We start from the raw sequence: 27,887 nt of genomic DNA on the forward strand, positions 1-27,887 counted from the left end.
TGCTGCTCCCAGCCCAGGCCCCTGGCTCTGCTGTGTCCCCCAGCTCTGTGGATAAGCCTGGGGGGCTGGAGGGAGGTGGTCTCCCAAGAGAAAGGGGGAGCCCTCATGACATCCTGTCTCTGCACCCAGTAGGGTGGGATGGAGGCTTCCTGGCCCCAGCTGGCCCTAGTCCCGTGGGGATGTTGAGGCACAGGGTGCAGAGCTCTCAGCCCCGGCAGGCGTGCAGTGGCTCCATCCCTATGGGCCTGGGTCCTGGGAGAGGAGCCCAGAGGCCTCTGGAGCCTGATCCGTCAGGGCACTTCTCTGTGTCCTCCCCTCCACAGTGACCTTGTTCGAGCTCACAGTTGTCAACAACTGGTACATCATCATGGTAAGGATCTCGGGCCCCTCCCCAGGATGGCTGGCCCCTGCTTCCCCCAGCAGCCAGAGCGGCCCCCAGCCTGAGTCTCGGATCCATCTCCCGGTGCATGGAGATGACATTTCGGTCAGCAAGCGGTAGCAGGCTGGTCATGATGACAACCTCCCGAAGTCCAGCACTTAGGAGGCCAAGGCGGGAGGGTTGCTTGAGCGTGGGAGTTTAAGGCCAGCTTGGGTGACACAGTCTCTAAAGGGAAAAAACAGCAGTGTGGCCTGTGCTGGAGAAGAGCCAGTGTGTGGTCTGGTCTCGGCCACCCCTCCTGGAGGGTCTGTTAGACCCCAGGAAGCTGGGCCCGCTCAGCTCCACAGCCAGAGGTGCTGTAACCGGCAGTAGAAAGGCTGTAGGCCGTGGCTGGAGCGGCCTGGGCAGGCGGGCCGGCACTGCGGGTGCCCTGGCTCACTGTCTGCATCCCTGTCCGCTTGCAGGAAGGTGTCACCTCGCAGACCTCCCACTGGAGCCGCCTGTACTTCATGACCTTTTACATCGTGACCATGGTGGGTCTGACGCTGCACGCCCTTCCTCCTCCTCCTCCTCCTCCTCTCCTCCTCTTCTCCCTCCACGGCTCCCGGGTGGCCTCTAGCAGCCCTTTTGGGGCGCAGGCCGAAGCCACTGACGCCTCCTTCCCCTGCCAGGTGGTGATGACAATCATCGTGGCCTTCATCCTGGAGGCCTTCGTCTTCCGGATGAACTACAGCCGCAAGAGCCAGGACTCGGAAGGTGGGGGGGCTCTGTCTGTCTGTCTGTCTGTCCATCCGTCTGACCCCATCCAGTGTCAGCTCCGTGGCTGGGTGTCAGCTTGTCAGCTGGCTGGTGGTCCAGCAGTTCAGCTTCCTGGCGCGTCGACTCCCTGCCAGCTCAGCGTATCCATTTGGCATTGATATTCTGACACTGAGTGGCAGATAATCGCCCCAGTCTCATCTAAAGCCCATGCGAGTCAGGCTTGGTGGGGCTTGCTGCAAGGAAGCAGCACCCCGGACTGTGCCCGGGCATCCCTGTGAAGGGAGGGTGGCCCCACCGCGTGGCCAGGAGGGTGGATTTGGAGCTTAGCTCCCTCCTCGCAGTGGACAGTGGTATCACCCTCGAGAAGGAAATCTCCAAGGAGGAGCTGGTGGCTGTCCTGGAGCTGTACCGCGGGGCTCGAGGGGCCTCGTCCGATGTCACCCGGCTGCTCGAGACCCTCTCACAGATGGAGAAGTACCAGGTGAGGGGCACAGGCCTGCCAGCCCACACCCTCCCTGCCCTCAGGTGTCGGGGCGCGTGGGTGGCCCCTCGCAGGCCCGGGCAAAGTGGGAGAGCGCTGTGGCCCTACACCAGTCCCGGCGTGGGCAGGTTCAGGGCCTGCAGTGGCTGAGCCCAGCAGCAACCTCTGTTCTTTTTTAGCAAAATTCCCTGGTGTTTCTGGGGCGGAGGTCAAGGACCAAAAGCGACCTGAGCCTGAGGATGTACCAGGAGGAGATCCAGGTAGGCCCTGCTCTCCTGGGAGGCCTCAGTCCCTGTCCCAGTGGATACGGAAGCTGGGAAGATGGGGGACATCGCTGGGGACACTGCAGGGGCAGCTGGGACTCCGGGCCAGGCCTGCCCAGCCTCAGCCCCTTGCTCTGCCCCGCCGATCCGGCTGTCCTGCCCGGGTCGGCCCCTTGGCCCCGCGGCGCCTCCTTTCCCACTCTGACCGAGCTGCAGACAAAGCTGCTACAGCGAGAGTCAGGATGGACGGAGAGGAGGTGGGGCCCGGCCATCGAGGCGATGTTGCCCAGGGCCACGCCCCACTTCCTGGAAGGAGTGAGCCCCGCTGAGCCCAGCCGCTTGGGCTCTGATTGTCTGGGGCTTTTGTTCTAAGAGAAAAGAGAGGTCAAGTGTTTTCCCCAACTCTCTGTCTCTCCATATTGGTCACTGCATTGAAAATCCTCCTAGAGCACCACGTGGCTGGCACTGTGCCCTCCGACAGAGGAACCACCACTCAGGGGCCTGCTTGCGGTCTCCCTCCCTGGGGTTCCCCGTGCCACAGCCTGTTCAGGCATCCTTCTAGCCGGAAGCCTGGTTTCACTAAGGCAGTGATGACCATGTCCATGCCTGGGGCCTGGAGCTGGGCTCCCAGAACTTCGACGCTGTCTTTGGAAACCCAAGACACAGTGGGCCGCCTTCCTTGAGCACGCTTAGTGGCCTCTGAACTGCATTCCACTCACCTCTGCATTCCACTCACCTCTGCATTCCACTCACCTCTGCATTCCACTCACCTCTGGGACAGGGCCTGCCTCCCAGAGACACGGGGATCCTCAAGAGTGTGACTGCACTGTTTTTTTCTCGTGTGTGTGTCTGTCTGTGTTTTTTTGAGACAGAGTTCTCATGCAGTCCAGGCTGACCTTGAACTTGATACGTAGGTCAGGCCTGCCCCAAACTCAAAATCCTCCATTCTCAGCCTTCTGAGTGCTAGGATGACAGGCAGGTGTGACCATGCTTGGCTGAACTTCTTTCTTTCTTTGTGTTTTGGTGTTTTGTTTTTCTGAGATAGGACCTCACTAGGTAGTTCAGGCTGGCCTTGAACTCGCAGCAGTCCTCCTCAGCTTAGTGCTGGGATCAGAGGCATACGCCAGCATTCCTGGCTTGTACTGTTGTTTAAGCTCTAAAGCTCTGTAGTCATCCGGTTACAGAGATGATGTGAGCCGGGCGTGGTGGTACACACCCATGATCCCAGCTACTCAGGAGGCTGGGGTAGGAGCGTCACTAGTTTGAGGCCAGCCTGGGCAACATAGGAAGCACGGCTCAAAACAGGAAAGACGATCGGTGCCAGGCAGCCTTCCCCAGCAGGTGTGTCCAAGCACTGAGAACAGACTTTGTCGCCCCACCTTTGGAGCCCCCGCCCTGCCCAGTCCTAGCGGGTGGACTGTGGCCTAAGCCTGCCGCACTCTGTCCCCAGGAGTGGTACGAAGAACACGCCCGGGAGCAGGAGGCCCAGCGGCAGCCCCTGAGCGGCAGCGGCACAGCGCCCGACACCCAGCAGCCCCCCGGCAGTCGCCAGCGCTCGCAGACCGTCACCTAGCGCCAGCTCGTGAAGCCATCTCTTCTATGCAATACCACAGTAGTATTCTCTTCCCACCATGTATCGGGAGAACGTGTGTGAACACGCACTCACATATATGCACATGTTTATAGCAAGCGGACCAGCACTGAGGCGCCGTGTAGTTGCCTGGCCCTGTCTTCCGATGCCACAGTTGCCTGGCCTTTACAGGGGCCGTCCCCACAGGGCCGGGCTGGGCCGGGCTCCCGCTGCTGCTTCCAGGCCCGCGTCCCCTGAGAACTCCCTACTAACCCTCCCTGAGACACCCTGTCACAGGCATGTGTCTGGCTTTTGGGACAAAACCACTTACCAGTAGGAAGGAAAGAACTTCCCACTCCGGCGGTATTTCTCAGATGATCATGTAATAGGACAGACGTCCCTTTGCAGGAGGAGGAGTAGGGGGAGATTACAAACTATGTCAGGTGGTCAGGTGCAGGCGGCCGGAGCCAGGCGAGAGGTGGTACTGGCCCGTTTCAGTCCCACCTCTGTGAGTCTTCTCTCCTGTGCCCTTCGGTGTAGCCCTTATGGCTGGAAAGCCTCCTGCCACAGCCTCCTGCAGGACACAGGCACCAGGTAGAGAAGACATGGCCGTTTCCTGCCTGGGCCACCTGTACCAAGTCTGCTTCCTGGCATGGGCCTTGCCCTGTGTGTGCTGGGAACGGGGGCAACCTCTGCAGGGACGTTTGCTGCAGGCATGGCGGGGACTCATCTCCAGGGTTTTCCATGCCAGATTGGTTGTTGCAGGAGGCCTGGGCAGGCACCCAACTAACCGAGCGCCCCAGTGCCTCGTGGGTGGTCTGTGCAGGGCTGGGGGTGGACAGGTGGCACAGGGCAGAGGTTAGGGGTAGCAGCTGCCAGGCACACAAAGCCTGGTCCTGGGGAGCAGTCCCAGTCCCAACCCCTCCTCCTGGCCACCTCCAAGGCTGGGCTAGTCTGGAAGCCGGCTGGGTGCCCTCTGCCCTCAGCAGGGCAAAGCAGGTGTCCCATGTTTTTAAGCACAGCCCTTTGGGAAAACACTGCTTCCCGGGGCAGTCAGGAGACAACATGGTCCTCTTCCTCTCTAGAGGGCATGGGAGTTCAGCAGAGCCTGGGCCAGAGCTCTTCTCTCCAGAGAGGGAACCTTATTTGCACATCCGGGTGCCTTTTTGCTTTTGTGTATTGGAATGGGCATTCTGGGAGGGGGCAGGGGCAGCCTCATGGGGGGCGTGGCTCTGCAACCTGAGCATCTGGCCTGCAGAGTCGGGGGTGTCTCGGTCCTGTTGGGGGGTCACTAGTCCCCCATCCTGTCCCTGACGTGGCACTGGTCAGGACCAGTCAGAGGTACGGGTGGCACTAGGGTCGGCAGGCCAGACTCCAGCCAGTGTTGAGCTCTGTCATCTGGCCAGCGACACCAGGGGCCACCCAGGCTGTGAGCCCCAGGGCCCCAGGATGCCATCTAGCTCAGACAGCCCTGTGCCCCCACGTCGCAGCTGAGCGGGACCAGGTAGCCCTCGCTGCACACCCCCGGTCGCAGCCTGCCCAGGTTGGCAGGCTCTGTGCCCACCCCCAGGGTGCGGCGCTTCGGGGAGGACAGCGTCCGGCCCCTGCTCCTCCCTCACCCAGCCTTACGTCACACCACGTGGACAATCATTTTGTACGGATCACAGGAGCAACCCTGTAAGATTTTGTACGTTGGTGATTTGCTACCTAGAAACCCACTGTGTCTCTGGATCTCTGGCATATTAATAATAAAAGAGCCTGTGCTTTGTAGACCTTGTGACTTCCGGTTACATGGTGGGAGGGGCCCCATCATGGCCCCACTCACCCCACTCACCCCTGCCTCCAGCGCACCCTCACCTGGCCCCGTGGAGAACTGGTGAGAGTGAGGGCAGCCACCTGCTGTACACTTGTAATACTTCATCTTTATTTAGAAAACGCTGAATCCCTTTGTGGACAGCACAAGGCAAACAAGAGCTAACTATTGAAAGGCGGGGACCCCTTCCCCGCCCCCTGAGGTCAGCAGACTCCTCTGGTGCAGCCAGGGGCCCGGGGCGACCTGGGGCCCTGGGCACGGAGTTGTAAGGACAGTCCAGAGCCACTTCCAGTCATGCGGCTGCCCCAGCAAGAGGTCTTGGAGCCGCTGGGTCCAACGACTGTCTCCCGTTTCTTCTGGCTTTATGAATGTGGCAGCTGGAAATTCTCAGTGAGGTCCTGCTCTTTCCGCCCACCTGCATGGGTCTAGAGCTCGTCCTGAGCCCTCAGTCCCAGTCCCCCTGGCTCTGCCAGGGTCGCGCAGCCAACAGAGCCCGGGGAGGTGCAGGCCGCCGGAAGCCAGCGAGGGACAGGGCAGGGCTGACCTCTGTGGCCACGTGCTGCCCTGAGCGCATCCAGCAGCCCCCAACCCCAGCTTCCCCAGGGGGCGCTCAGCTCATCCCAGGGGCTCAGCGCCATGGGCCTACAGCCCCGACACGCAGACCCCAGGCCCAGCACTGGAGCTGTGGCTGCTGGTGGCCGGGGCCTATGGTGGCAGCTCCCGAGCTCCAGCAGTGAGATACTACAGGGGCCGTCCTGTTCTGCCCTCAGGAGGCCACACGGACCCCCTCGGTGCCACAGCCACACACCAGGTGGCCTCAGTCACATGATTCCCAGGTGAATCACCCCGAATTCCGTGAGCAGGGCCACAACAAGGAAGGCGACGTAGAAGAGCAGCAGACAGAAGCCGTAGGCCTTGCTGAGCTGGAAGCACTGCAGTGGGACGGCGACCAGGGAGAAGGCGAGGCTGAGCCCCAGGGCACTGGCCAGCACCCAGTCCAGCAGTCCGTCAGGCTCCAGCTGTGGGCGAGGAGAGGGCTGCAGCCAGCAGTGTCGTGGCCGGGGCACCGCGGGGCACAGCAAGCTTCCAGACTTGAGCAACACAGCAGGGAGCCCCATCTACCTGCTCTGTTCCGCCTCAACCTGCTCTGCTCCACCTCATGCTTGCTTCTCCCAGCCTCCCCTGGGTGCCACAGAATCACAGTTCCATGGGTATTGTTTTACTTTGAGTACTGGGGATTGAACGCAGAGCCTTTGCACTAAGCTACACTCCCAGGCCTTTTTGACTTTGAGACAGGGTCTTACTAAGTCACCCACGCTGGGCTGGAGCTTCTTCCATGACGTTTCCCAGTAATAAGATGGATGAATGGGGACAGAGGGACAGACGCGGTAGACAAGGGCTCGGGGGTGGCGGCAGCGTGGCGGGGATCGTGTGTGCCTGCTGTATGCTGCTCTCACCTGTCCTGTGGGACGCCACCCCTCCCTCGAGACCTCACGCGCCGTGTTATCACGAAGACTCGTGCACAGGTCCTCACTGTGCGTCTGTTTAGTGTTTACTGTGCGCCAGGCATCGTGTGGAGGCCCACGCAGCGCTGTTGTCTCTGACAGCAGCCTGGGCTGGCGGCTGCAATGACTGAGCCGAGCTGTCGGAGCAGACACTGTGGGCAAGGGGGCGCCCACACCAGCTCCTGGACCCTAGAGTTGGGGGGCTGAGAGGAGGGGCCGGTAGGTTCCAGGTGGGGGCTTCAATACTGCATAAATTCATGTCCAGCCAGAATCTCAAGAGTGTGACTTAGCTGGGGGGCAGGGGAAATGCCTATAACCCCAGAAATCAGGAGGCTGAGGCAGGAGGATGGCAAGTTTCCAGGCCAGCGCGGACAACTTAGTTAGATTCTCTCCCAAATCAATAACAAAAAAAGGAAGTTGTATTTTTTAGCAGGCAGTCACCAGAGTGTTGTCTCACATCTGTCTTAGGCAGTGTAACTGCCAGAGCGTTTCCTAAACTCCACACCACGGTGTGGTTTGTGTGGGGGGTGTTCTAAAACCTCATTATCTGAACCTGCCTTAGGATCTGTAAAGAAAAGGGACCTGTTAAGCCCTGAAAGAATGTATACAACATAGAGATGTTCACCTTTCAGAAAAGACAAACTTTTCAAGCTGTAGGTAGCTACTGCTTAGGGGGCAGGGTGTAAAGGCCTGGTAATCACCAGCCCCCCACTTCAGGACATGAATGCCTCTTGGTGACTTGTCTTCCCCTGAGTATCCAAAGTAAGCACTGTCCCCTAAGGAGGCTTCAAACCGGCCTGTAGGCTGCTTCCCTCCTGTTTTTTAATTGGTTCCTGTCAGTCTGAATTCTGCTCCTGCAGAAGCGAGCTTGTGCGGTAGGCCTACGCGAACTCCATTTCCATGTGTGCCCGGCCCTGCGCTCGCAGTTTCCCACCTGTGAGAGCACAGTTTCCCCAGTGGACCCTTGTAGGGCCTGCATCAGGCCCCAGGTGCTTTTGGAAATGCTGACCCGGGCAGCACAGCTCCAGTACAGTGAGTGGGGCCCTGGGTTCAGTCCCCGCACCAGACAAAGCAGTCTCAGGTGCAGCCCTGGAAAGCAGGTCTCACATGCCCAGGGACATCCTGAGGCACCTCAGAGGCCAGGCCAGTCATCTCGTGTTTCAGAGCCTCCCTGATCTGGGGACTCCCTGCTTCAGAGTGCATTTCTATTCTCTCCTCCCACTCCCTCTAGGGACAGTGCTGGGGTCTGGGGTCAGCCTGGCCCACACCCCACATTCCCTTATCCACAAAGCCTGGAAGGTGTTGGCCTCCCCACTGCACAGGTGAGAAAGCCAGAGCCCAGAGACGCCCTGACTTGCCCAAGTCCCACAGCAAGAATTAAAGGATGGGACCGGGATCTGAGGCTAGGGCTCCCTGCCTCATTCTCCCAGCTACAGAGAAATCTTGGTTTTGCTGTCAACTTGCAAGAAAAGTATTTTTTCAACCCTTAGCAAACTATTTTCAACAAAGCAGACTTGTGTCACAAGTGCACACAGGGCCCCTCCCCCAGGAGATGTGAGCAGGCCCCGGGCCAGAGGCGCAAGGGACAGGAGGAGGGTTGGGGCGCAGGCCACTCACCTTGACCTCTGGGCTGCCCCGGACCATCTGCAGCAGACAGCCCAGCCCCACGCCCACCAGCATATCTGCACAGGCTCAGGAAATCTGTGGGAGCAGCTGCCCCACCCTAGCCACGCCCGGGCTCCAGCCGGCTGGGCTCAGCCTTGGGGCTGGGGTGCCCTGCAAGAGGGGGCCTGGTTCATTTGCCGTCTGCACCCACTGCCTGCCACTCAAGCCCCGCACCAAGAAGACCAGATCTAGGGCTGGTGCGGTGGGTGGTGAGCACCCTCCCGGCACTCAGCCCATAAGGATCAAACGGGGAGCCAGAAATGCTCAGCACCAGCCAGGCACAGTGGTGCACGGCTGGAGGCTGAGCGAGAGGACCTAGAGTCCCAGGTCAGTCTGGGCTATGTGGTGAGTCTGAAGTCAGCCCTGAACACGGTGGGTCGCCGCCGGCCCCCAGGGGCTGCTCAGGGCCCCTCTGCCCCACCCAACCCGAGTGGAGGGGAAAGGCCACAGTGGACAGTGGGTGCAGATCTCAGCAGGGACCAAGCGGCCACAGAGGGCCCCAGCCTGGAGTGTGGCGCAGCAGGTGCTGCCATGACGGCACCTGGCCACAGGACAGAACCCAGAGTGTCCGCATTCAGAGCCCTGGGCCCAGCCTCAGCCCAGCTCTCCCTGCCTTGCCTATGTAGACTAGACCAGCTTGGCAAGCATCCGTTGGGCCAAACTAGCAGAGGTCTGCATTTATAAATAAAGTTTTATTGGGACAGAGCCACACCCTTTTATCATTGTGTCCCTGTTTGCTTTTGCAGTACTGGGGGTTGAACCCAGGGCCTTCACGGTATGCTACACCCCTGGCTTTTTTTTATTTTTTATTCTGAGACAGGGGTCTCACTAAGTCACTATATTGCTCAGGCTGGATTCGGACTTGCAGTCTTCCTGCCTCAGCCTCCCAGAGTGCAGGGATTCCAGCTGTGCACCATCCCACCCAGCAGCGACAGCCGCCGACGCCAGCCCTGGGGCCAAGCACAGCCCCAAAAAGGATACTGAAGATGATGCCCCCAAAGCAGGCTGAGAACGCCATCCGTGGGTAGCCCTGGCGGGCCAGCGTGAAGTCTGAGAAGGCATCTGCAGGGAACAAGAGAGCCTTGAGCGGCAAGTGGCTTCCCTGGCCCTCGCTGATGCAGTCAACAAACACTGACAAAGACCACTGGCCCTGGCACTAGCCAGGAGTGACACTGTGGGTGTGGTATAATGCACAGCTACCAATCTTCACCCACGTCCCATCTGCTGCTGGCACCTGTAGCTCCTCTGTGTGGATTAGGAAACGGTGACCCAAAGGTGAGCAGAAGGAGGGCTAGGATTTACTCTCCCTGTCTGCTTACCTGGATGCTCTGGTGCAGTGCACAGCCTGGTCAACCTTACCTGGCTGCTGGAGCTAGGTAAGCGTATGTGTATGTGTGTGAGTGCCTCCATGTTACACACCCATGAACACATCAAGCACAAGTGGGTTTAAAATGACAGTGGATACCTGACATATGCTGAGGGCAGACTTAGCTGTAGCTCTGGCTGGCTAAGGGACTGGATGACAGCACCGTGCCACCCCAGAGGCCCACCCAGCCCTGAGTCACCTCCAATGCTGTTCCCCCAGGCCAGCAACGTGAGCCCCAGGACTGTGTTGCTCAGCTGGAAGACCACGCCCAGGGACCGCAGGATGTTCACCACCTCCGTGGCAGCTGCATTGATCCACAGGGCGCTGGTCAGGAAGCCCAGGAAAGCAAAGAGCTGCGGAGGCAAGTGCATCAGGTGGGACCAGGCCTGGCCATTAGGCACGGCCTCAGCTCCTCATCTGTAAGATGGGTACAGTTCCTATCCCTTACGCAGCTAACAGCACAGAATGAGCTAATACATGCAATGAGCGCTTGCATATAATATGTGCTTAATTAAAAGTTAGTGAAATATTGTTTTTTTTAAAGATAGGGTCTTGGGGCTGGGGATTTAGCTCAGCGGCAAAAGCGCCTGCCTGGCATGTACAAGGTCGTGAGTTCGGTTCCCAGTACCGGAGAAAAACCAAAACAAACAAACAAACAAAAAAAATAATAATAAAGATAGGGTCTCTCTATGTAATTCAGGCTGGCCTTGGAGTCATTATGTAGCGCAGGCTGGCCTCAAACTCACTGCAACCCTCCTGCCTCAGCCTCCCAAGTGCTCGGATTATAGGTGTATGCCATCATGGCTGGCTGCACACAAGAAAATGTAGAATATTCACAGGAGTTCTTGTCCCTAACAGCCAAAAAGTGAAGTAAAGCAAAAGTCCACCGACATGGAAGGACAAACAACCTGTGGCATGTTCGTACAACAGAAAGTCACTGCATTAAAAAGGAACACAGCAGCCTGGGGTGACCTCGGTGGTGGAGGAGTGTCCTGCTGTGCAGTGCCCTGGGTTCAACCCCTAGCACCCCACCTGCCAAAACAGAAAAGGTGTTCGCCGTGGCAGTGCACGCCTGTAATCCCAGTACTTGAGGCTGAGGCAGGAGGATTGCCGAGAATTCAAGGCCAGCCTGGGCTAATAGACCCTGTCTCAAAAAAAGGAGGAATGAAGGACTGGCGCATGCTACCACACAGACGAGCCGTGAAGGAGGCCAGGCAGGAAAGGCCACTGATGGTGTGGTTCCATTACTCTGCAAAACCCCAAAGGGTCAAATCTATATGGTAGGAAAGCGGTGCCGGGGGCTGGACGTCGGGAGAGGGCAATGAACAAATGTCCTTCGCCAGCACGGTGAGGCCGCCAACGCCACGCACATAGTGAAAGGCAGCAAAGCGGGTGGGACGCAGACTCACCTCCGTAAGGTAAAGCCATGCCCAGAAGCGAACCCTGAACAGGTACAAAGCCCTCCACGTGGTTTAGGGTCCCCAGCCCAGGGTCCCCTCCTGTGTGTGGGGTTCTTACCCAGTGGAGCCTGGGGGGCTCCCTATTGGAGGTGGCAAAAAAGGTCACAGACGCCAGGCCGGTGCCAGAGATTACCACCACAGCCCACACGGGCAGGAGGCCGCCGATCTCATAGACGCCGTCTGTGGACAGAGAAGGATGGGGCGCTGTGGCCCAGGCTGTGCGGCCCAGGGAGCCGAGGCAGGGGAGAGGCTGGGACCTGCGCTCCTGAGGGCTATACCCAGGTCCCTGTCCCCGCCTGCCCGGCTCTGTCTGGCACATCAGGGAACAGACAGATGCTCAGGTCAGACCTCTGAGGGGCAGGAGTCACACACAGCCGGGCCAGAGCAGGCACAGATGAAAAGGGCACCCCTGTCAGAGGCACCAGAGACTGGGCTGCAGGAACGTGGTCCAGACCCCAGATAAGCCAAATGCCAATGACAGCACTGTAGTTTTGTTGTTCTGGTTTTTTTTTTTGGTACCGGGAATCAAACTCACAACCTTGAGCTTGCTGGGCAGGCGCTGTACCGCTGAACTACATCCCGGGCCCTGGTTTGGTTTTTTTGACGCAGGGTCTCACTATCTGGCTCAGGCTGACCCAGAACTTGTTGTGATGCTCCTGCCTCAGCCTCACAAGTGCTGGGATGACAGGTGGGTGCACCACGCCCGGATGGCACACACGAAGCACCTGCTGTCTGCCCTGCCGGTGCCCTGGACCCCAGAGGTACTCACAGGCCCCCGACTGCAGCGTCAAGACCACGACCAGGGGGCTGATGACCAGGTGCAGACAGTTGAGTGGCCGTTTCCAGTTCCGGTCATCCTTGTCTGGGTCCACGACGGGCACGGTGAGGAGCAGGAGGAACTCCACGGGCAGCTGCACAGGTAAGGGGGAGCAGGACCTCCTCAGGGCCCGCAGTGCCCTCCCCACACTGTGGAGGGGGCCTGCGCCCACCATGACAGCGGACAGCTTGGACTCCAGGACAGACCACCCCACCTTGTCCGGCCTCCAGGGGCCGCCCGAGTTCCCCCGCTCCCAGCACTGCTCCGCAGTGCACAAGCACTGTGCCTCTGTCGCTGGCTTCACCTGTCTAAATCCTCCCCCTCCCTCTTTTCTTCTGTTTTGTAGAACTGAGGACTATAGCCCGGCAGTGCTGAACCGCGTGCCCAGCCCGTATTTTTTATTTTGAGACAGAGTCTCAGTAAGTCATTAAGTTGCCCGGGCTGGGCTTGAACTTGGGATCCCCCTGCCTCAGCCCCTGGGGTAGTTGGGGCTATAGGTGTGCACCACTGTACCTGGTTCCTGCCTCCCTCTTCCCCAGTGAGGACGCCCTGGTTACACCGGGCCGACCCCAGAAAACCCGGGAGACTATCCACCTCAAGACCCTTAATCACTGACTAACACAACCACTCTAGAGCCCAGCACTATACCGTGAATGCCATCTTATAGGGAGGACAAACAAACAAAAAACCACATCTGGGGATATAGCTCAGCGGCATAAGTGCCTGCCTGGCAAGTGCAAGGTCCTGAGTTCGATTCCCAGTACCAAAAAAGAAAACAAACAAACATCTTACAGGGAGGAAACTAAGGCCCAGAGAGGTTAAGCGATGTGCCCAAGGTCACAGTGTAGCCAGACCTGCTGAGGGCTGCAGGCACAGTTCATGACTGCTCCAGAGTCTGAGGAGCCTAAAATCCATCCCCGCTGGCCAGGTCGTAAGAGCTGCAACTGAGAGGCCTGTGATGCCTGGGCTGTTGGGAGTCTGACTCCTGGGCTCCTCATACCTTGAGCACCTTGAAGACCCTCCAGGACACTGACTGGTTTCTCCACCTCCGGTAATCCAGGGGGTTTAGGGCCTGGGCCAGGATCTGCACGGTGCTCTCCTGGTAGGAGAATAGTGGCCGGTACTCATCACCTGCGAGCATGGACAGGAGGGTGTGGCCAGGCTGGCTGCACCTGCAGGGCATCCTCTGCCCTCCACGCCCCTCCTCCCAGACACCCCAGCCCAGGTGCGGCCAGCTATGGGGAGAGGCAGGGCCGAAGCAGCCCCCTCTCCCCACATCTTCACCCCAGCCCTGCCAGGTGCCCCCACCCCAGCGGGGCCTGAGACACTGGCCTCACCATAGTCGTAGCTGCTGGTATTCGAAGACATGGGATCCTCCTCTGAGTCCGACAGCAGCTCTGCAGGAGATGGCGGGGGACCGGGCGGGGCTTAACGTGAGATCCCCCAGCACCACTGGGCAGGCAGTACTTTTGAACAGGGCCTTGCTGTGTAGTCCAGGCTGGCCTCGACCTCACAGCAATCCTCCTGCCTCAGCCTCCTGAGTGCTGGGACTACAGGCCTGCACCACCACACCTTGCTGGTGTAAATATTTAAGAGTGCACGGATCTGTACCTAAGTGTCTTCTGTGTATGATTTGTGTACATGCACATATTGTGTGTGTTGTATATATGCACATATTGTACATGCACATATTGTGGTATTGTGTATTTGTAATATCTGTGTATGCATTTGTGTATGTGCATGTACTCCCTCAGCCAAGTCACCTGGTGTCACGTGGAGGGGGAGCCAGGGCCCTGACACAGGAAGAGGAGGCTGACGGTACAAAAGCAGCAGGGAGGGGACCCAACTGGGATGCAAAGCCAGCAACGCCTCAAGGGCCACAGATGGCAGAGGGTCACTGTCCTCTCCCGGGGACACAACGCAGACCTCACCTGGCGTCCCAGGCATGGAGTGGACCAGGGATCTCCTGCACTGCCATCGGTAGATCCAGGTGCAGAGGACCACGGTGAGCACGTAGAACACGTACAGGCCCAGGCAGGCTGCGTTCAGGGTGCAGCGGTCACCAAGCGGCCAATCCCCCACCCCGCCCCCGGCCTGGGGGGCCCCGCCCAGCAGCTGCTCCTCACCCAGGGCCCAAGCCAGCGTGACCCTGCCCAGGTAGAGTGCCGTGAAGGTGAGGAACACGGCCGTCATGTAGAAAGCAACGTCCCTGAGAAAGGGCCTGGAGGCGGCCACGAAGGGGTGCAGGATGGCGATGCCTCCGGCCACCACGGTGGTGACCAGCACGCCGGCACCTGGAGGAGAGCAGCGGGTCAGCACCCCGCAGCCCGCACCCTCCCCGCCCCTGCCGGGCCACACGCACCGAACAGAGCCCCGATGGCCAGGCTGGCCGTGCGCGGGTCCGAGAAAGCCACCAGCGCGCTGAAGATGTCAGGGGCACCGTTGCCAAAGGCCAGGAAGGTGACACCATGGGTAGCATGTCAAGGAGGGGTCTGTGCAGGGCCCAGACTGGGCATGAGCCACCACCCTGTGCCTGCCGCCCCGCGGGGAGGGGACCCCGGCTGAAGGATACTGCTACGTTGTGGGACAGCTTGAGGGTGGCGGCGATGGCGGACAAGTTGGGGCAGAAACTGTGGAGGAAAAGTGGACAGTGAGGGCTTCCGTAGAGACCGGTGGGGTGGGGCGTGAGCAGTGGGCAGTGAGGGCTTCTGCAGAGACCGGTGCGTGGGGGGGTGGGACGGTGGGGGCAGTTGACAGTGAGGACTTCCGCAGAGATCGGCCCTGCCCAGTGTCCCCCAAACCCAAGGCCCAACTCACAACTTGGCCGCAGTGACTCCCAGAACCAGAAACAGGTACAGCAGCCACAGAACCTGGGCGGACGGAGAGGGGACGGGTGAGTCCCTGCTGGGCCGCGTGGCCCTCACCCCCTGACCCCCGGGCGGGACGCACATAGAGGGTGACGACCAGGGGCAGGAGGCTAGGCGAGAAGTGGCAGAGGATGCCCTCGAGGTAGTCCAGGTAGCCGCTGTCGCTGCGGCAGTCGGGGTTGGAGCGGACGAAGTCACAGCGGTCAGAGGCGTTCAGGCTGTACACGCTGCGACACTGTGGGAAAGGAGAGTGGGGACGTTAGGGACAGAGTCCCCAGGTGGACAGAAACGTCCTTCAGCCTGTCCCCAAACTCCGCTCACCCTCCAAGTACTAGCTGCACAGTTTTATTTGTAAAAACAATCTTGCAGCTGGGTGAGGCGGTGTGCCACTGTGATCCCAGTACTTGGGAGGCTGAGGCAAGAGGGTCTCTGTGAGTCTGAGTCCAGTCTGAACTACATAGTGAGACTTCAGTCTCAAAAAACCCAAACTAAAATGAAACAACTCCAAAAACAACAAGTTTGTGGCCAGGAGTGGTGGTTTTCACCTGTAATCCCAAATACTTGGCAGGCTGAGACAGGAGGATCCAAAATTCAAGGCCAGTTTGAACTGCATAGTGAGAAACCTTGTCTCAAACAAAGAACAGCAAAAGCCAAACAAAACTTGTGTTTGAAAGTAACACAAATAATTCACGCACTCAGGTTTGTTTCAAAAGAAGTATGAAGATTTTCTCTCTTTCTTTGTTTTTTATTTGTTTTTGTTTTTTAGTCCTGGGGACCCAAATCAGGGACACTAACCAGTGGGTAACCCTCCTGAGCCTTTTTTAAAATTTTGAGACAGGGTCTCACAACATTGTTTAGCAGATTTTTTAAAAATCTGTTTTTGCTGCGCTGTGTTTTGCAGAGCTGGGTACAGAGCCCAGGGCCTTGTGTATGCTAGGTAACAACTCCACCACTGAGCTTCATTCCCAGCCCAAGATTTCTAAATTTCCCTTTTCATCCCTGTCTGCCATAATCTCTACCCACTCCTCAGGTCTTCCATCTCAATCAGTTTTTTTTGTTTTGTTTTGTTTTGTTTTTTGTGGTACTGAGGATTGAACTCAGGGCCTTGTACATGCTAGGCAAGCACTTTACCACTAAGCTACATGCCCAGCCCCCATCTTGATCAGTTTGAAGCGCATCCTTACACACATTTCTCAGTTCTATGGCATTTGTATATAAACCCTTCTATTCAGTAATCCCAGCACTCTGGGAGACCGAGGAAGGAGTATCACAAGTTTGGGCCCAGCCTGGGCAACTTAACAAATTACAAGACCCTGTCTCAAGATAAAGAAAAAAAACTTTTTAAATGCTGTGGATACAGCTCAATGCAAAGAAGCTGCAGACACAACTCCAGAAAATAAAATAAAATAAATGGTGCTGGAAAAACTGGCTTTCCACATGCCAAAAATTAAAACTAGATCCGTATCTTTCACCATGCTAAACTAAAATCGAAATGGACCAAAGATCTAAACAGTAAAACAAACACTAAATCTGCTGGAAGATAGAATAGGTAGAACTCTTGAAGACATTGATGTATGCAAAGATTTTATGCACAAAACCCAAACTGCACAGGAACTATCACAAAGAATCAACAACTGGGTTCAAGGGCCGGGGAGAAGGCTCAGCAGCACAGTGCCCGCCTGGCAAGCATGAGGTCGTGAGTTCAATTCCTAGTACCCAAAAACACCCCCCAAAAACAACAACTGGGATCTCATCTTATTAAAAAGTTTATGCATAGCAAAAGAAACCACCAACAGAGTGAAGAGACAACCCACAGTGTAGGAAAAAAATTTTGGCAGCTGTTCCTCACACAAAGGACTAGTCTCTAGATTATATAAATAACTCAAAAAACAAAAACAAACAAACAAAAATTTAACTGGGTGTGGTGGCGCACGCCCAGCACTCGGGAGGCTGAGGCAGGAGGATTGTTGCAAATTTGAGACCAGCCTGGGCTACAAAGTGAGCTCAAGGCCAGCCTGAACTGCATAGCAAGACCCTGTCTCAAAAAGACAAAACACCAAAAAAAAAAAAAAAAGCTAGTAGAAAAAGGCAAAACAAACAAACAGCTCCCCTCCACCCAATTTAAAGATCCAATCCAAAAGTGGGTATCTGAAATCAATAGACACTTCTCAGGCAAAGAAGTAGAAACAGAAAATGAATATATGAAAAAATGTTCAACATCACTGGTCATTCGAGAGATGTAAATTAAAACAACACCGAGATTCCTTCTCATCCCAGAAAGAGTGGCTGTCATCAAGAAGTCAACCAATAACAAATATTGGCGGGGCTGTGTGGAAAAATGAACTCTTCTCCACTGTTGATGGGAGTGTAGATTAGTGGAACCACTGTGAAAATCAGTGTGGAGATTCCTCAAAACACTTAGACTAGAGATCCCATTCAACCCAGCTATTCCCTTTCTTGGTATGTTCCCAAAAGAATGAAAAGCATCATACCACAGCGATATACCCATGTTTATAGCAGCACAGTTTGTAATGGCTAAATCTTAGAAACAGTCTAAATGCCAGTCAACTGATGAATGGATAAAGGAAATGTGTTCTTTTTAATACAATGCACTACTACTCTGCCAGAAAGAAGGATAAGCTTGAGACATTTCTAGCTAAATGGATATGTCTTGGGACCATTCTCTTAAGTGAAATAAATCAGGCACGCATGTTTAAAAACTGCATTGTTTCTCTGGTGTGAAAAACTGAGTGTAAATAAGGACCAAAATAGATATCGGGAAGAATAGATATTGGGAAATGGGGAGAAAATGTTCAAATGAGAAGGGGAACTAGGGGTGGGGGAGGTAAAAGGAAGGAAAGGACAAGAAAAAATAGAGACTAGAAGGAAAAAATGGAAATAAAGCTTTTGTAAATGAGGAGGGGAAGAGGGGTTGAAGGGAGAGGAGGAGAATGGGAAAAAAAGAAGCGAGATACACCATGTACAGGTATAGATTCCCTGTGGTGAATGTGATCATTATGTATACCTAAGATGTAACAATAGTAAGGCTCGGGATTTAGCTCAGCGGCACAGCGTCTGCCTGGCAAGCGTGAGGTTGTGAGTTCGATTCCCGGTACCGGAAAAAAACAAAAACAAGCAAACAAACAAAAAAGATGTACCAATAGCCAAAAAAAAAAAAGAAAGAAAAGAAAAGAGAACCAAAACCAAAAAGAAAAATGCTGAGGATGTAGTTCAGTGCAAAGGACCTGAGTTCAATATCCAATATGGGAAAAACAGTTCACCCTGTCTCTGCTTTTTGTTATGCTGGGGATGGAGCCCAGGGCCTCACACATACTAGGCAAGTGCTCTACCACTAAGCTAGAGCCTCAGCCCCATCCGAAGTCTTTTGTTTGTACAACTGGCTTTTACCACTTTATGCGTCATATATTGATAGACATAACATAAACACATCATATAAGCCAGGGCAGGTGGAGTGGTGTCAGTAGGCCAGGCACATAGGTACGAGTTTAACATGTCTGAATTAATCTGCACAGCAAACCTTTGAGGAAGGTACCGCTATCAGGCTTGCTATATAGGGAGGAGACTACAGCCAAGTTCCAGTGTCCACGCAGTGGCAGAGTCACACTGGAGGTGCTAGACCTGCTGTTTGTTGTTGTTGTTGTTTTTGGTTGGTTGGTTTTGATTTCTTGAGACAACGTCTTGCCCAGGCTGGACCTGAACTCACAGTGATCCTCCTGCCTCAGCCTCCCGAGGAGCTGGGGTTACAGGCATGTGCCACCATGCTGGCTTGCTTCTCTGTTTGTATACTTGTCTTCCATACTCCTGCCCAAGTCTCTCTGGATCTGCTTCTAAAGACTGCTAGACTAGGATGTGTTCAGACTCAGCTCTTTCGCCTCTAGAACTCTCTGACACAGGAGTCTCACATGTGCTGAGCGAATCCTGAGCAAGGAATTTCACTGTGACATTGTGAAATGAGTCACACCCACACAGTCACCACAGGGACATGAGCATCTCCATTGCGGAGCCATAGCATTTTTTTTTTTTTTTTTTTTTTTTTTTTGAGACAGGGTCTCACTATGCAGTTCAGGCTGGCCTCAAACTTACAGTGATCCTCCTGCCTCAGCCTCCCAAGTGCTGGGATCACACGCATGCGCCACCATGCCCAGCCTCAGCATTTTTAAGAGCAGCATCAAAGCCGCAGCTACTTTTCTGGAAAACACTGCAGGTAGGCAGTTGCAAGTTCAAGGCCAGCCTGGGCAACTTAGTGACACTCTGAGTTCCCTCCCCAGCAACAACGAAAAGTCAGGAAATAACAAATGTTGGTAAACGTGGAGAAACTGGAACCTTTGTGCACCACCGGCACGAAAGTCTGTGGCCCACAGGACAGCGGCTCCCCAAAGCCACGCCGGCAGTCTTACTTCCGGGAGTCCGCCGAGGGGCGCCTCGGAGATGCTCCTCCGTCCATGCACACCGCAGCATTATGTGCAGCGGCCAGAGTGTCTGGGAGGAACCTAAGGCGCTGTGAGTGGGTGACGGCACAAACAAAACCTGGCACATGCAGCCAGACAAGCTGGCACAAGCCTGAGACCCCAGCTCTTTAGGAGGCCGAGGCAAGAAGATTGTAAGGTTCCAGGCCAGCCTGGGTGACTTAGTGAGACCCCGTCTCAAAACAAAATAAAAAGTGCTGGGTAGGGCTGGGGCTATAGCTCAGCGGCACAGCGCATGCCTGGCAAGTGCAAGTCCCCCGTGTAAGGCGCTGCGTTCCATCCCTAACACCGCAAAATGCAGAAACAAAACTCACACAGGAGCAAGGCGGGGATTTCTGCTCCAGATCCTCCACAGCTCCACCCAGCCCCCAAGCGAAAGTCCCACCCTAGAACAAAGTCGGGCCAGGCCCCTTCCCCACTGGAGCAGGACGATGCGCCTCTTGGCAGAGGCCCCTGGCTCTGCCTGGGCTTTGGACTTTGCCAGGGAGCGCAGGCTACCCAGGAAGCGGGAAGCTGCACAGGAGCAGGGCCACTTCCGCTCTGGGCTTTAGATGCTCCGTAATCGCTGGCTACAGTGGTAACATTCGGGCTTTCTTTGTTTGTCTGGTGCTGGGGATTGAAACCAGGCCTCTGCAGCATGCTAGACACAAGTTCTACCATTCACACCCCTGCCCTAAGTTTTTATGTTTTTTCCTTTTTTATTTTATTTATTGGGGAAGGGGGTGCTTGAGGCAGAGGTCTGTAGTTCAGGCTGGTCTTGAACTCCCTTTGCAGCCTAGCCTGGACTCGAACTCGAAGCGATCCTCCTGCCTCAGCCTCCTGGGTGCTGGGATTACAGCCATGCACCACCATGCCTGGCTGTTTCTCTCAAAACTTGAATCCATCCCTTCCATCCATCTCTGCCCTGCAGAGGCTCCCATCTGGCCTCCTGACCTCCAGTCTTAGCAGCAGGGATTTAAAAATGCACCTCTGGGGCCTGGGGTATGACTCTGTGGTAGGGCACAAAAAAGCAACACCTACCTACAGCTTTTGCAGGAGCTGTTCCTCCAGCCTACCACATTCATCCTATAACTCTGGGTTCCCAAAAACACTTCTTCCAGGAAGCCCTCCCAGATTGCTACCAGCCTAGCTAAGCCAAACGCACACAAATTGTCACTGGCGCCCTTCAGCCCAGATCTTCCACAAGGTACTGGTCATGTTTTGAAATCACGCAGCTGTCTGTAGACTTGTTCAGTTTCTCCTTTCTCACCAAACCCTGGCCCAGGGCCTGGCCCAGAAGGAGCCTACTCACTTCACCTCACTGGGTCTTCCTAAGAGACTTGGGAGGTTGGCACAATTATTTTCACTTGAAACTGGGTGTGGTGGGGCCGGCCTGTAGTCCCAGCACTGGGGAGAGGCTGAGGTAGGAAGATCGTTGTGAGTTTGAGACCAGCTTGGGCTACAAAGTGAGCTCAAGGACAGCTTGAACGGCATAGCGAAACCCTGTCTCAAAAAGATAAAATAACGGCATGGTGGCGCACCCCTGTAATCCCAGCACTTGGTAGGCTGAGGCAGGAGGATGGTTGCGAGTTTAAGACCAGCCTGGGCTACAAAGCGAGCTCAAGGCCAGCCTGAACCGCATAGCGAGACAAAACAGACCAAAAAAAAAAAAAAAAAAGGCAAAATAAAACAAATCTTCTCCGGCCCACTTCCCTTTTTTCATACAACTATTAAATATATTTACTTTTTAAAGAATTGTTTTCCACTTCCAAGATGAGAAAACAGAGGCACAGAGGCAAAGTGGCTGTCCCCAGGCCACACACACTACCCCAACAGCTTCAGACTGGCTGTGCGTGACAGTTACTGGCCGCAGCTCTTGGAGAAATGCATTGCCCAATGGATTGGACACAGCCTCTTCCTTGGGCTCTGCTCCACTTCCTGCCCTCCCCCTGCCTCCTGCAGGTCCCCAGCGTCAGCGAAGAGGACCAGGAACCACTCCCCAGCCTGCCAGAGATGAGTCAGCCGGGCAGGGCCTCCAGGAGCAACTTCCTGCGCACGGCATGTGGCCCCCAGCCCCGCCAAAGCCCCCTCCCCAGGCCCCAAGCCCCAGGCCTGCCAGCGTGTGTGGCAAGGAAGGTAGTCTACTCTGGGCCGACACCCTCTTCCCCAGCCCCAGGGGACCCCAGGAGCAGCGGGGACAGGGGTCAGAGTGCACGGGAAGCCAGCCGGGCAGGGGAGGAAGAGTCCTAAGGACAGGCGCTGCGGTGGGCTGGGAATTGCATCCCTCTTGGAGCTGTTCCCTTTACACACCCCACACAGCCTGCAGAAAGGAAAGTGCTACAGCTGGCTGAACCCGCTCCTGATACGGCCACCGTTTTTGCAACCCTGCGCCAGACAAAGACAGCGGGTGCAGGAGCCCCTTATGTGAGACCTGGCTGGGCCACCAGCTCGCTGTGTGATCTCCTGGGCGTCTGTGGGCTGTGGCTTCCTCAGCTGCAGTGCAGTCTTCATCAGATCTGCTCTGGCCACTGTCCCCCTGATATCACATATGTCCATAGCCTCACATAGGATGCAGACTGCCAAAGTCCCCCAGCTCCACGAAAAGGTGAATAGTTCAACAGCTAGGAAATCAAGGATCCTTTCCGTGTGTTAGCAGCTATCAAGAAAGGCCCCGCTTCGGTGATGACATGATGCAAATAAATAAATAAATAAATAAAAGATAAAAATAAAGAAAGAAAGGCCTGGGATTTTATACTCTACATGCTGTCCCCAAATGTCATGACTGACAGCCAAAGCTACTTCATTATGCAAATGTAGCCCCAAGGGCGGGGGGGGGGGGGTCACAGCCTCATCCTTCCCCATCTTGCCCCCAAAGATCCAAATCCCCGGAACCTGTGAATCTGTTACCATCCATAGCCAAGTCTGTGATTCCACTGAGTAACTTGAGATGGGAAGGAAAATGATTCTGGATTGCCTGGGCCCAAAGGAATCCTAAGGGATCTGACAAGCGGGAGGAGGGGGCTGTAATCCTAGCATTTGGGAGGCTGAGACAGGAGGATGCTTCTGAGCTCAAGGCCAACCTGGGCAATACACTGAGCGCAAGGCCAGCCTGAGCTACTCGGTGAGAGCCGGAAAGACTGGGACGCATTCTTCCCCACTCAGTCACTGGGAGGAACCAGCCAGCCACGACCTTGATGTTAGCCCCAAGAAACCAGTTAAGGCTTCTGAGCACTAGAACTTGTAAGATAATAAGTTTGTGGTTTTGTTTTTTTTTGAGACAGTGTCACTATGTAGTGCAGGCTGGCCTAGAACTTGTGTCAATCCTGCCTTAGCCTCCCAAATGCTGAGGTTATAGGCATTCACCACCACTATTAAGGGCCAAATATTTTCCCCTTTTCAGGACATGTGATTGTGTTACAGCATGAAAAACTACAATATATAAAGGGCCCACAATACGTAAATAAGAGGCTCTGCCCACGAGGTATAAATGAGAAACTCCACCCACCATATGTAAATGTGGGTTCCGCCCACAATCTGCAAATGATAGGCCTGGCTGTGTGCCAACACACCTTTTATGGACCCTGAAATCTGAAACCTCACATCATCTCTGTGGTGTGAGACAGTACCCCGAGTCATATAAAGACATAAACGCTATTTTCAGCGCCTGGGCTGTACAAAAGCGAGGACAGGCATGCGCTTGACCTTCGGGCTGCAGTCCTGACTCCTGAGACCGTGAGTCACCTGAGCTTGGAAGAGCGCCAGGCACAGTGTGCTGCAGAGCTGGCTGCTACCGCCCTCACCCGGGTGGGCACGGTGGCCCTGTCCTCTCTCGTGGCTGCTCAGCCCCTGGTGGCCCTCGGTGTCCAGCAGCTTTGGCCATGTCACATTCCTGTCCTGTCCACCCTGAGCAGACATCTTCCCGACCCTCCTCTTTCCCGCCAGCCCCTGGGCCCACGTGGCTGATGCCAGCCTGGCTAAGGGCGACTGGCGCTGCTCCTCTTGCTTCCCTAACTCCCCAGCCAGAACCCAGCCAAGGCCACTGCCACTGCCTCACCAGGACAGCCGCAGCTGGCTCCCTGTCCCATATTCTGCTGAGGAAGCAGCAAGCAGGTGCCTGTAAAAACAGACCACTCCCAGCTGCCCTGTAAATCCTGCTGTCTCCCACCGCACCCCTGGAGCAACCCAAGTCTGCACAGGGGCCCACATGGCCTGCGTGATGTGGCCCCGTTAACTCTCCTGCTTCCTGGCACCTGTGGGTCCCCCTCTGCATACACTACTCATCCCCCACATCTTCATGAAGCATCCAGATCTAGTTCAAAACATCACCTCCTCAGAGAGCAAAGCAGCTGCCCCTGCCCCATCTCTCTCTATCACATCCCCACCTCTGTTTTGTTTTACTTGTTACCAGCTGAAGTTATCTTGTGGGTTTTGTTCTTTCTCTTCCTCTTTTTTCCTTCATTCTTTATTTAGATTTTTTAGGACAGGATCCTCACTCTAGCCCAGGCTGGCCTTGAACTCATGGTCCTCCTGCCTCAGCCTCCCAAGTGCTGGGATTACAGATGTGTGCCACCGCACCTGGCCGACTTATTTCTCCCACCACTATGCTCTTCTGATCTATCAGTAGGTCCTGTGCAACATTTACTCCAAATCCTCCCTCTGTTCCAGGTGTTGCTCACCCCCATGGTGGTAGGGACCTCCTACCAGTCTCCTGGCTACTCCCCTCTCCCTGCTCAATCCATTCTCCCCACAGCAGCCAGAGATCCTTAAAAATATAAATCAGGTTTTGACACCCTGCTGCTCAAACCCTCCATGGTAAATCATTCTCACCTCCTAGCCTCAGCCCAGCCCCAAAGTCCTTTCTGATTGCTCCACCAACAATCTTCTCTCCAGTCACCCATCTCAGCCATTCTGGCCTCTTAGCTACTTTGGAAGCACACCAGGCTTGCTCCTGCCCCTGGGCCTTTGCACGTGCTGTTCCCTTTGTCGGGAATGTTCTTCTCAGACAGCTGTGTAAATGCCTTCCCGTCTCCATGCCAGGCTTCCTCACACAGGCCACCAGGGACCCCCACCCTGAATTAGCTGGGCACACCATCCCCCATCACTTCCCTTCATCTACTGTCTGTGGGAGGCTCAGCACGTTACCACCTGGCTGCTCATGTTCACTTCTTTTTTTGGCACCAGGAATCGAACTCAGGACCTTGCGCTTGCCAGGCAGGTACTTATGCCACTGAGCTATGTCCCCAGCCCAAAGGTGACTTGTTTTTTTTGGTACCGGGAATCAAACTCAGGACCTTGCGCTTGCCAGGCAGGCGTTAGTGCAGCTGAGCTACATCCCCAGCTGCCATTCATGTTCATTTCTTCTTTTTCTTCCAGGACCAAGGGTGGAACTCAGGCCTCACATATGCTAAGCAAGGCCTCTGCCACTGAGCTGCATCCCCAATCCTTTAAAATATTTGTTTGCTTTTATGATATTGGGGATTGAACCCAGTACCTTTACACTAAGCTACATGCCCAATCCTTGAGAAAATTTTTTATTTTGAGACAAGGTGTCCCTAAAGGGTGCCCAGGTGGTGCACCTGGCACCTCCTGCCTCAGCCTCCCAGAGTGCTGGGATTACACATGCGTACCACCACGCTGCCCACTCCTTTTTAATTTTTATGTTGGGCCAGGCTTTCACCAACTTATCCACGCTGGCCTCAAAATTGGAATCCTCCTGCCTCAGCCTTCCCAGTAGCTGGGATTTTGGTCAAATACCACCATACCCAGTTTCAATTTACTTTTTTATCTGCCTGCTGCAGAGACCGTGAGCTCCATGAGGCGAGGACTTGGTCTCTACTGTTTCCTGGTACATGGCAGGCTTCAACTCCATGCTTGGCCCTGAGCATCTCAAGAAGTGTAAGCCGATGGGATGAACGCCCTCCCCACCCACCACCCTTCCACCCCGGCTCCAGGTCACATACTCACATCCACCGTGGGGGTCCGGCCGACACCTGCAGCTGGAAACTGGGGAGTCCCTGTGGACGGGCTCCCAGATGCCGTCTCTGCCATCAGCAGCACGCAGAGCCAGCTCAGCAGCCCGGGCGGGTCCGGCCACGTGCCGGCCATCGGCCCCAGGCCCGGTCCTCACCTGCCTCCCCTGCCAGCTTTAGCTCAGGGATCCAGCAGCTGCAGGCAGGGCGAAGAGGCGGGAAGAGGAGGCGGCGTCACCACGGGGGAGGACCCGGCAGAAGGGCCCAGGCTGCCCTGTCCGCATCCCCAGCACAAGAAAGCCAAGCACAGAGCAGCAGCCCGAGGTGGGGGCAGCCAGGGGCTCCCTCCAGCAGCGTCCATCACCCTCCCTGGCCTTTTCCTCTTCCCCTGGGCCTGGGGAGAGGAATGTGGGAAGTGGCGGTGGCGGGTGGGGAAGCTCACTTTGGGGTGGGCTTGTCCTGTTTCACAGCCGGCAGAACAGCAGGTGAGCCTGGGGATTAAACCAAGGGTCTTCCCACTGAAGTAAATCCTCAGTCCTTGTCATTTTTTTAAATTTGAGACACGGGTCTTGATAAATCTTTAAATGGCCCAGGATGGGCTTGCGTTTGCAATTCTCCTGCCTCAGCCTCCTAGAGCACTGGGATTATAGGTGTGCACCACCACACCTGGCTCAGAGCAATGCTGTTGTTCATTTGTAATGAATGGAGCAGGTTGCAGGGATGACCTCCAGTAACCACACTGTACCCAGGCCCACAGGGGCACCAGTATTACCCCCACTTTACAAACGGGCATCCTGAGGCAGGGCAAGGTGAAGCCACTCCCAGACCCTCCCCCTGAGGCCTCACTGCCTCACTGAGGGGTTGGGGCTCAGAGGAGCTCTGCCAGTGACCCGAGACACACAGCAGGGAGGTCACATGGCCAGACATGGGCTCCAGAGGGAAATGAATTAATTGTTCAAGGCCACACAACGCTGGCAGCAGAAACAGCCTCTACCTCTTCCCTCGACATCAGGGGGAAAGGGCTTTATTTTTTCTTCAGAGAACTGGGAGAGGAGGCAAACACCTGTAATCCCAGCACTTGGGAGGCTGAGTCAGGAGGGGTGTAAATTTGCACCCAGCCTGAGATACATAGCAAAATCCTGTCTCAAAAATCCAAAAGAGGGGGGATTAAACTGGGAAAACACACTGGGCACGGTGGCGCACACCTGTAATCCCAGCACTGGGGAGGCTGAGGCAGGAGGGTAGTTGCAAGTTGGAGACCAGCCTGGGCTACAAAGTGAGCTCATGGCCGGCCTGAACTGCTCAGAGAGATCCTGTCTCAAAAAGACCAAAAAAAAGAAAAAATTTTTAAAAATTAAAAAAAGAAATAAACTGGGAAAACACAACTCTGGTAAATGCTTTGTGTGCTTTCCCACCTGTTCTGCAATCAGGAAAAACAAAGTTCGTGAAACAATGTTTTGGAGTATCTCTCTCTCTCTTGTAATTCTTTGCCCAAATGTTTCCCAGTGTCCTGGCAGCTGGAGGCGGGAGGGGCAGCAGGGACCGGAGGGCCCCTGCCCCGCATTGCTCCTCACTGTCCTTCCGGTCCGGACCTCAGCTCCACTCTGCACCTTGCCGCCTGAGAAGCACGCGGGCCTCAATCGCCTACGCCCTGTGCTGCCTCGGGAAGCTCAACCCACCTCTCTGGGTCTGACCCTCCTCTGCGAAATGGACACAGACTCTGGGGGTGCGGAACACACAGAGCTGCACCCCGCGGCCCCCCACTAGATCCCTGGTGGGCTTCTTGCCTCTACTGGCCGCCGATTTCTTTCTTTTTTGAGACCGGGTCTCACTACGTAGTTCAGGCTGGCCTTGAACTCACTACGTAACCCAGGTTAGCCTCGAACTTGTGGCAGTCCTCCTGCCTCAGCCTCCGGCGTGAGCACCACGCCCTGCGAGCCGCCCGGTTCTTTCATTCATCTCTGATAAGCATTCAGTGAGCGCCTTCTGCTTGCATGCCTGGCCTGGGCGAGCATTGGGAAGGGACGAAGGAACCCGGCTGCGCTTGGGAGCGAGGGCCGCGACCCGGGACGTCTTTGGCTCCGTCTGGACGCATGTTGAGAAGTTAAACTTGGGGTGCGGGGTGGGGTGCAGGGCGACTTCGCTTACCTCGGCCGCGCCTGGAGCCTCAAACGCCCAACCTCGGTCCCACCGGGCCTCGGGGCAGCCCGGTCCCCTCCAGTAGCCCGTCCCGCGCGACCTCGGCTCAGACAGATCGCCGACCCGGGCGCCGCGACCAAGGCGGCCCAATAGCGACAGTGCTGAGCCGGCGCTGCCGCCCCGCCTACGCCACGCCCCAAATGGGCGGGGCCACGGGCACGCCCCATAGAGGTCGCCCCGCCCCCACTCTTAAAGGTACAGGCTCTCGAGACGGGGAGGCGGCCCGGTCCCCATCCTCCATCTCGCCTGGGAGCCCAGCCTGTGGTTTCTGCTTTCACCACGAAAGCAGAAGCTGAGGTGAAAGCAGA

At 55.8% G+C, this 27,887-nt stretch overlaps 2 protein-coding genes and 1 long non-coding RNA gene across 11 annotated transcripts in view; 2 read left to right on the forward strand and 1 right to left on the reverse strand.

Moving 5' to 3' along the window:
- The window catches only part of Tpcn1 (two pore segment channel 1), a 56,168-nt gene extending 50,946 nt beyond the window's left edge, over window positions 1–5,222 (forward strand). For all 6 annotated transcript variants that reach the window (XM_005403218.2, XM_005403220.2, XM_005403219.2 and 3 more), the window contains 6 exons: window positions 324–370; window positions 844–912; window positions 1,051–1,135; window positions 1,480–1,619; window positions 1,799–1,879; window positions 3,333–5,222. In XM_005403218.2, the coding sequence (XP_005403275.1) occupies window positions 324–370; window positions 844–912; window positions 1,051–1,135; window positions 1,480–1,619; window positions 1,799–1,879; window positions 3,333–3,455 (545 nt within the window). In that variant the 3' untranslated portion in view covers window positions 3,456–5,222. The remainder of the gene's footprint in view (window positions 1–323; window positions 371–843; window positions 913–1,050; window positions 1,136–1,479; window positions 1,620–1,798; window positions 1,880–3,332) is intronic.
- Window positions 5,223–5,354: 132 nt separating this feature from the next.
- Window positions 5,355–27,619, reverse strand: Slc8b1 (solute carrier family 8 (sodium/lithium/calcium exchanger), member B1). Of its 3 annotated transcripts, XM_013503593.1 has the most exons (17): window positions 27,529–27,617; window positions 25,823–25,871; window positions 25,376–25,576; window positions 15,028–15,180; window positions 14,896–14,948; window positions 14,651–14,708; window positions 14,441–14,546; window positions 14,205–14,372; window positions 14,010–14,117; window positions 13,416–13,475; window positions 13,079–13,209; window positions 12,031–12,172; window positions 11,320–11,441; window positions 10,001–10,154; window positions 9,417–9,497; window positions 8,388–8,452; window positions 5,355–6,284 (listed from the first exon to the last, which is right to left on the reverse strand). In XM_013503593.1, exons 3-17 carry the CDS (start codon window positions 25,514–25,516, stop codon window positions 6,087–6,089), a joined length of 1,740 nt encoding a protein of 579 aa, XP_013359047.1. In that variant the 5' UTR covers window positions 25,517–25,576; window positions 25,823–25,871; window positions 27,529–27,617; the 3' UTR covers window positions 5,355–6,086. The 3 variants fall into 3 exon arrangements, with proteins under 3 accessions (XP_013359047.1, XP_013359046.1, XP_013359048.1); XM_013503592.1 differs by lacking the exon at window positions 25,823–25,871 and having other exon boundaries at window positions 27,529–27,619; XM_013503594.1 differs by lacking the exons at window positions 5,355–6,284; window positions 25,823–25,871 and adding an exon at window positions 6,291–6,907 and having other exon boundaries at window positions 27,529–27,619.
- LOC102016810 lies at window positions 14,719–22,137 on the forward strand. 2 transcript variants are annotated; one of them, XR_001230966.1, is made up of 3 exons: window positions 14,719–14,930; window positions 21,374–21,547; window positions 21,731–22,137. It is a non-coding gene; the product is annotated as an uncharacterized LOC102016810 (long non-coding RNA). The 2 variants fall into 2 exon arrangements; XR_001230967.1 differs by having other exon boundaries at window positions 14,885–14,971.
- Window positions 27,620–27,887: the final 268 nt, after the last annotated feature.

Source organism: Chinchilla lanigera, unplaced genomic scaffold (genome assembly GCF_000276665.1).
Source record: "Chinchilla lanigera isolate Chin_1 unplaced genomic scaffold, ChiLan1.0 scaffold00081, whole genome shotgun sequence".
Lineage (NCBI taxonomy): Eukaryota > Metazoa > Chordata > Mammalia > Rodentia > Chinchillidae > Chinchilla > Chinchilla lanigera.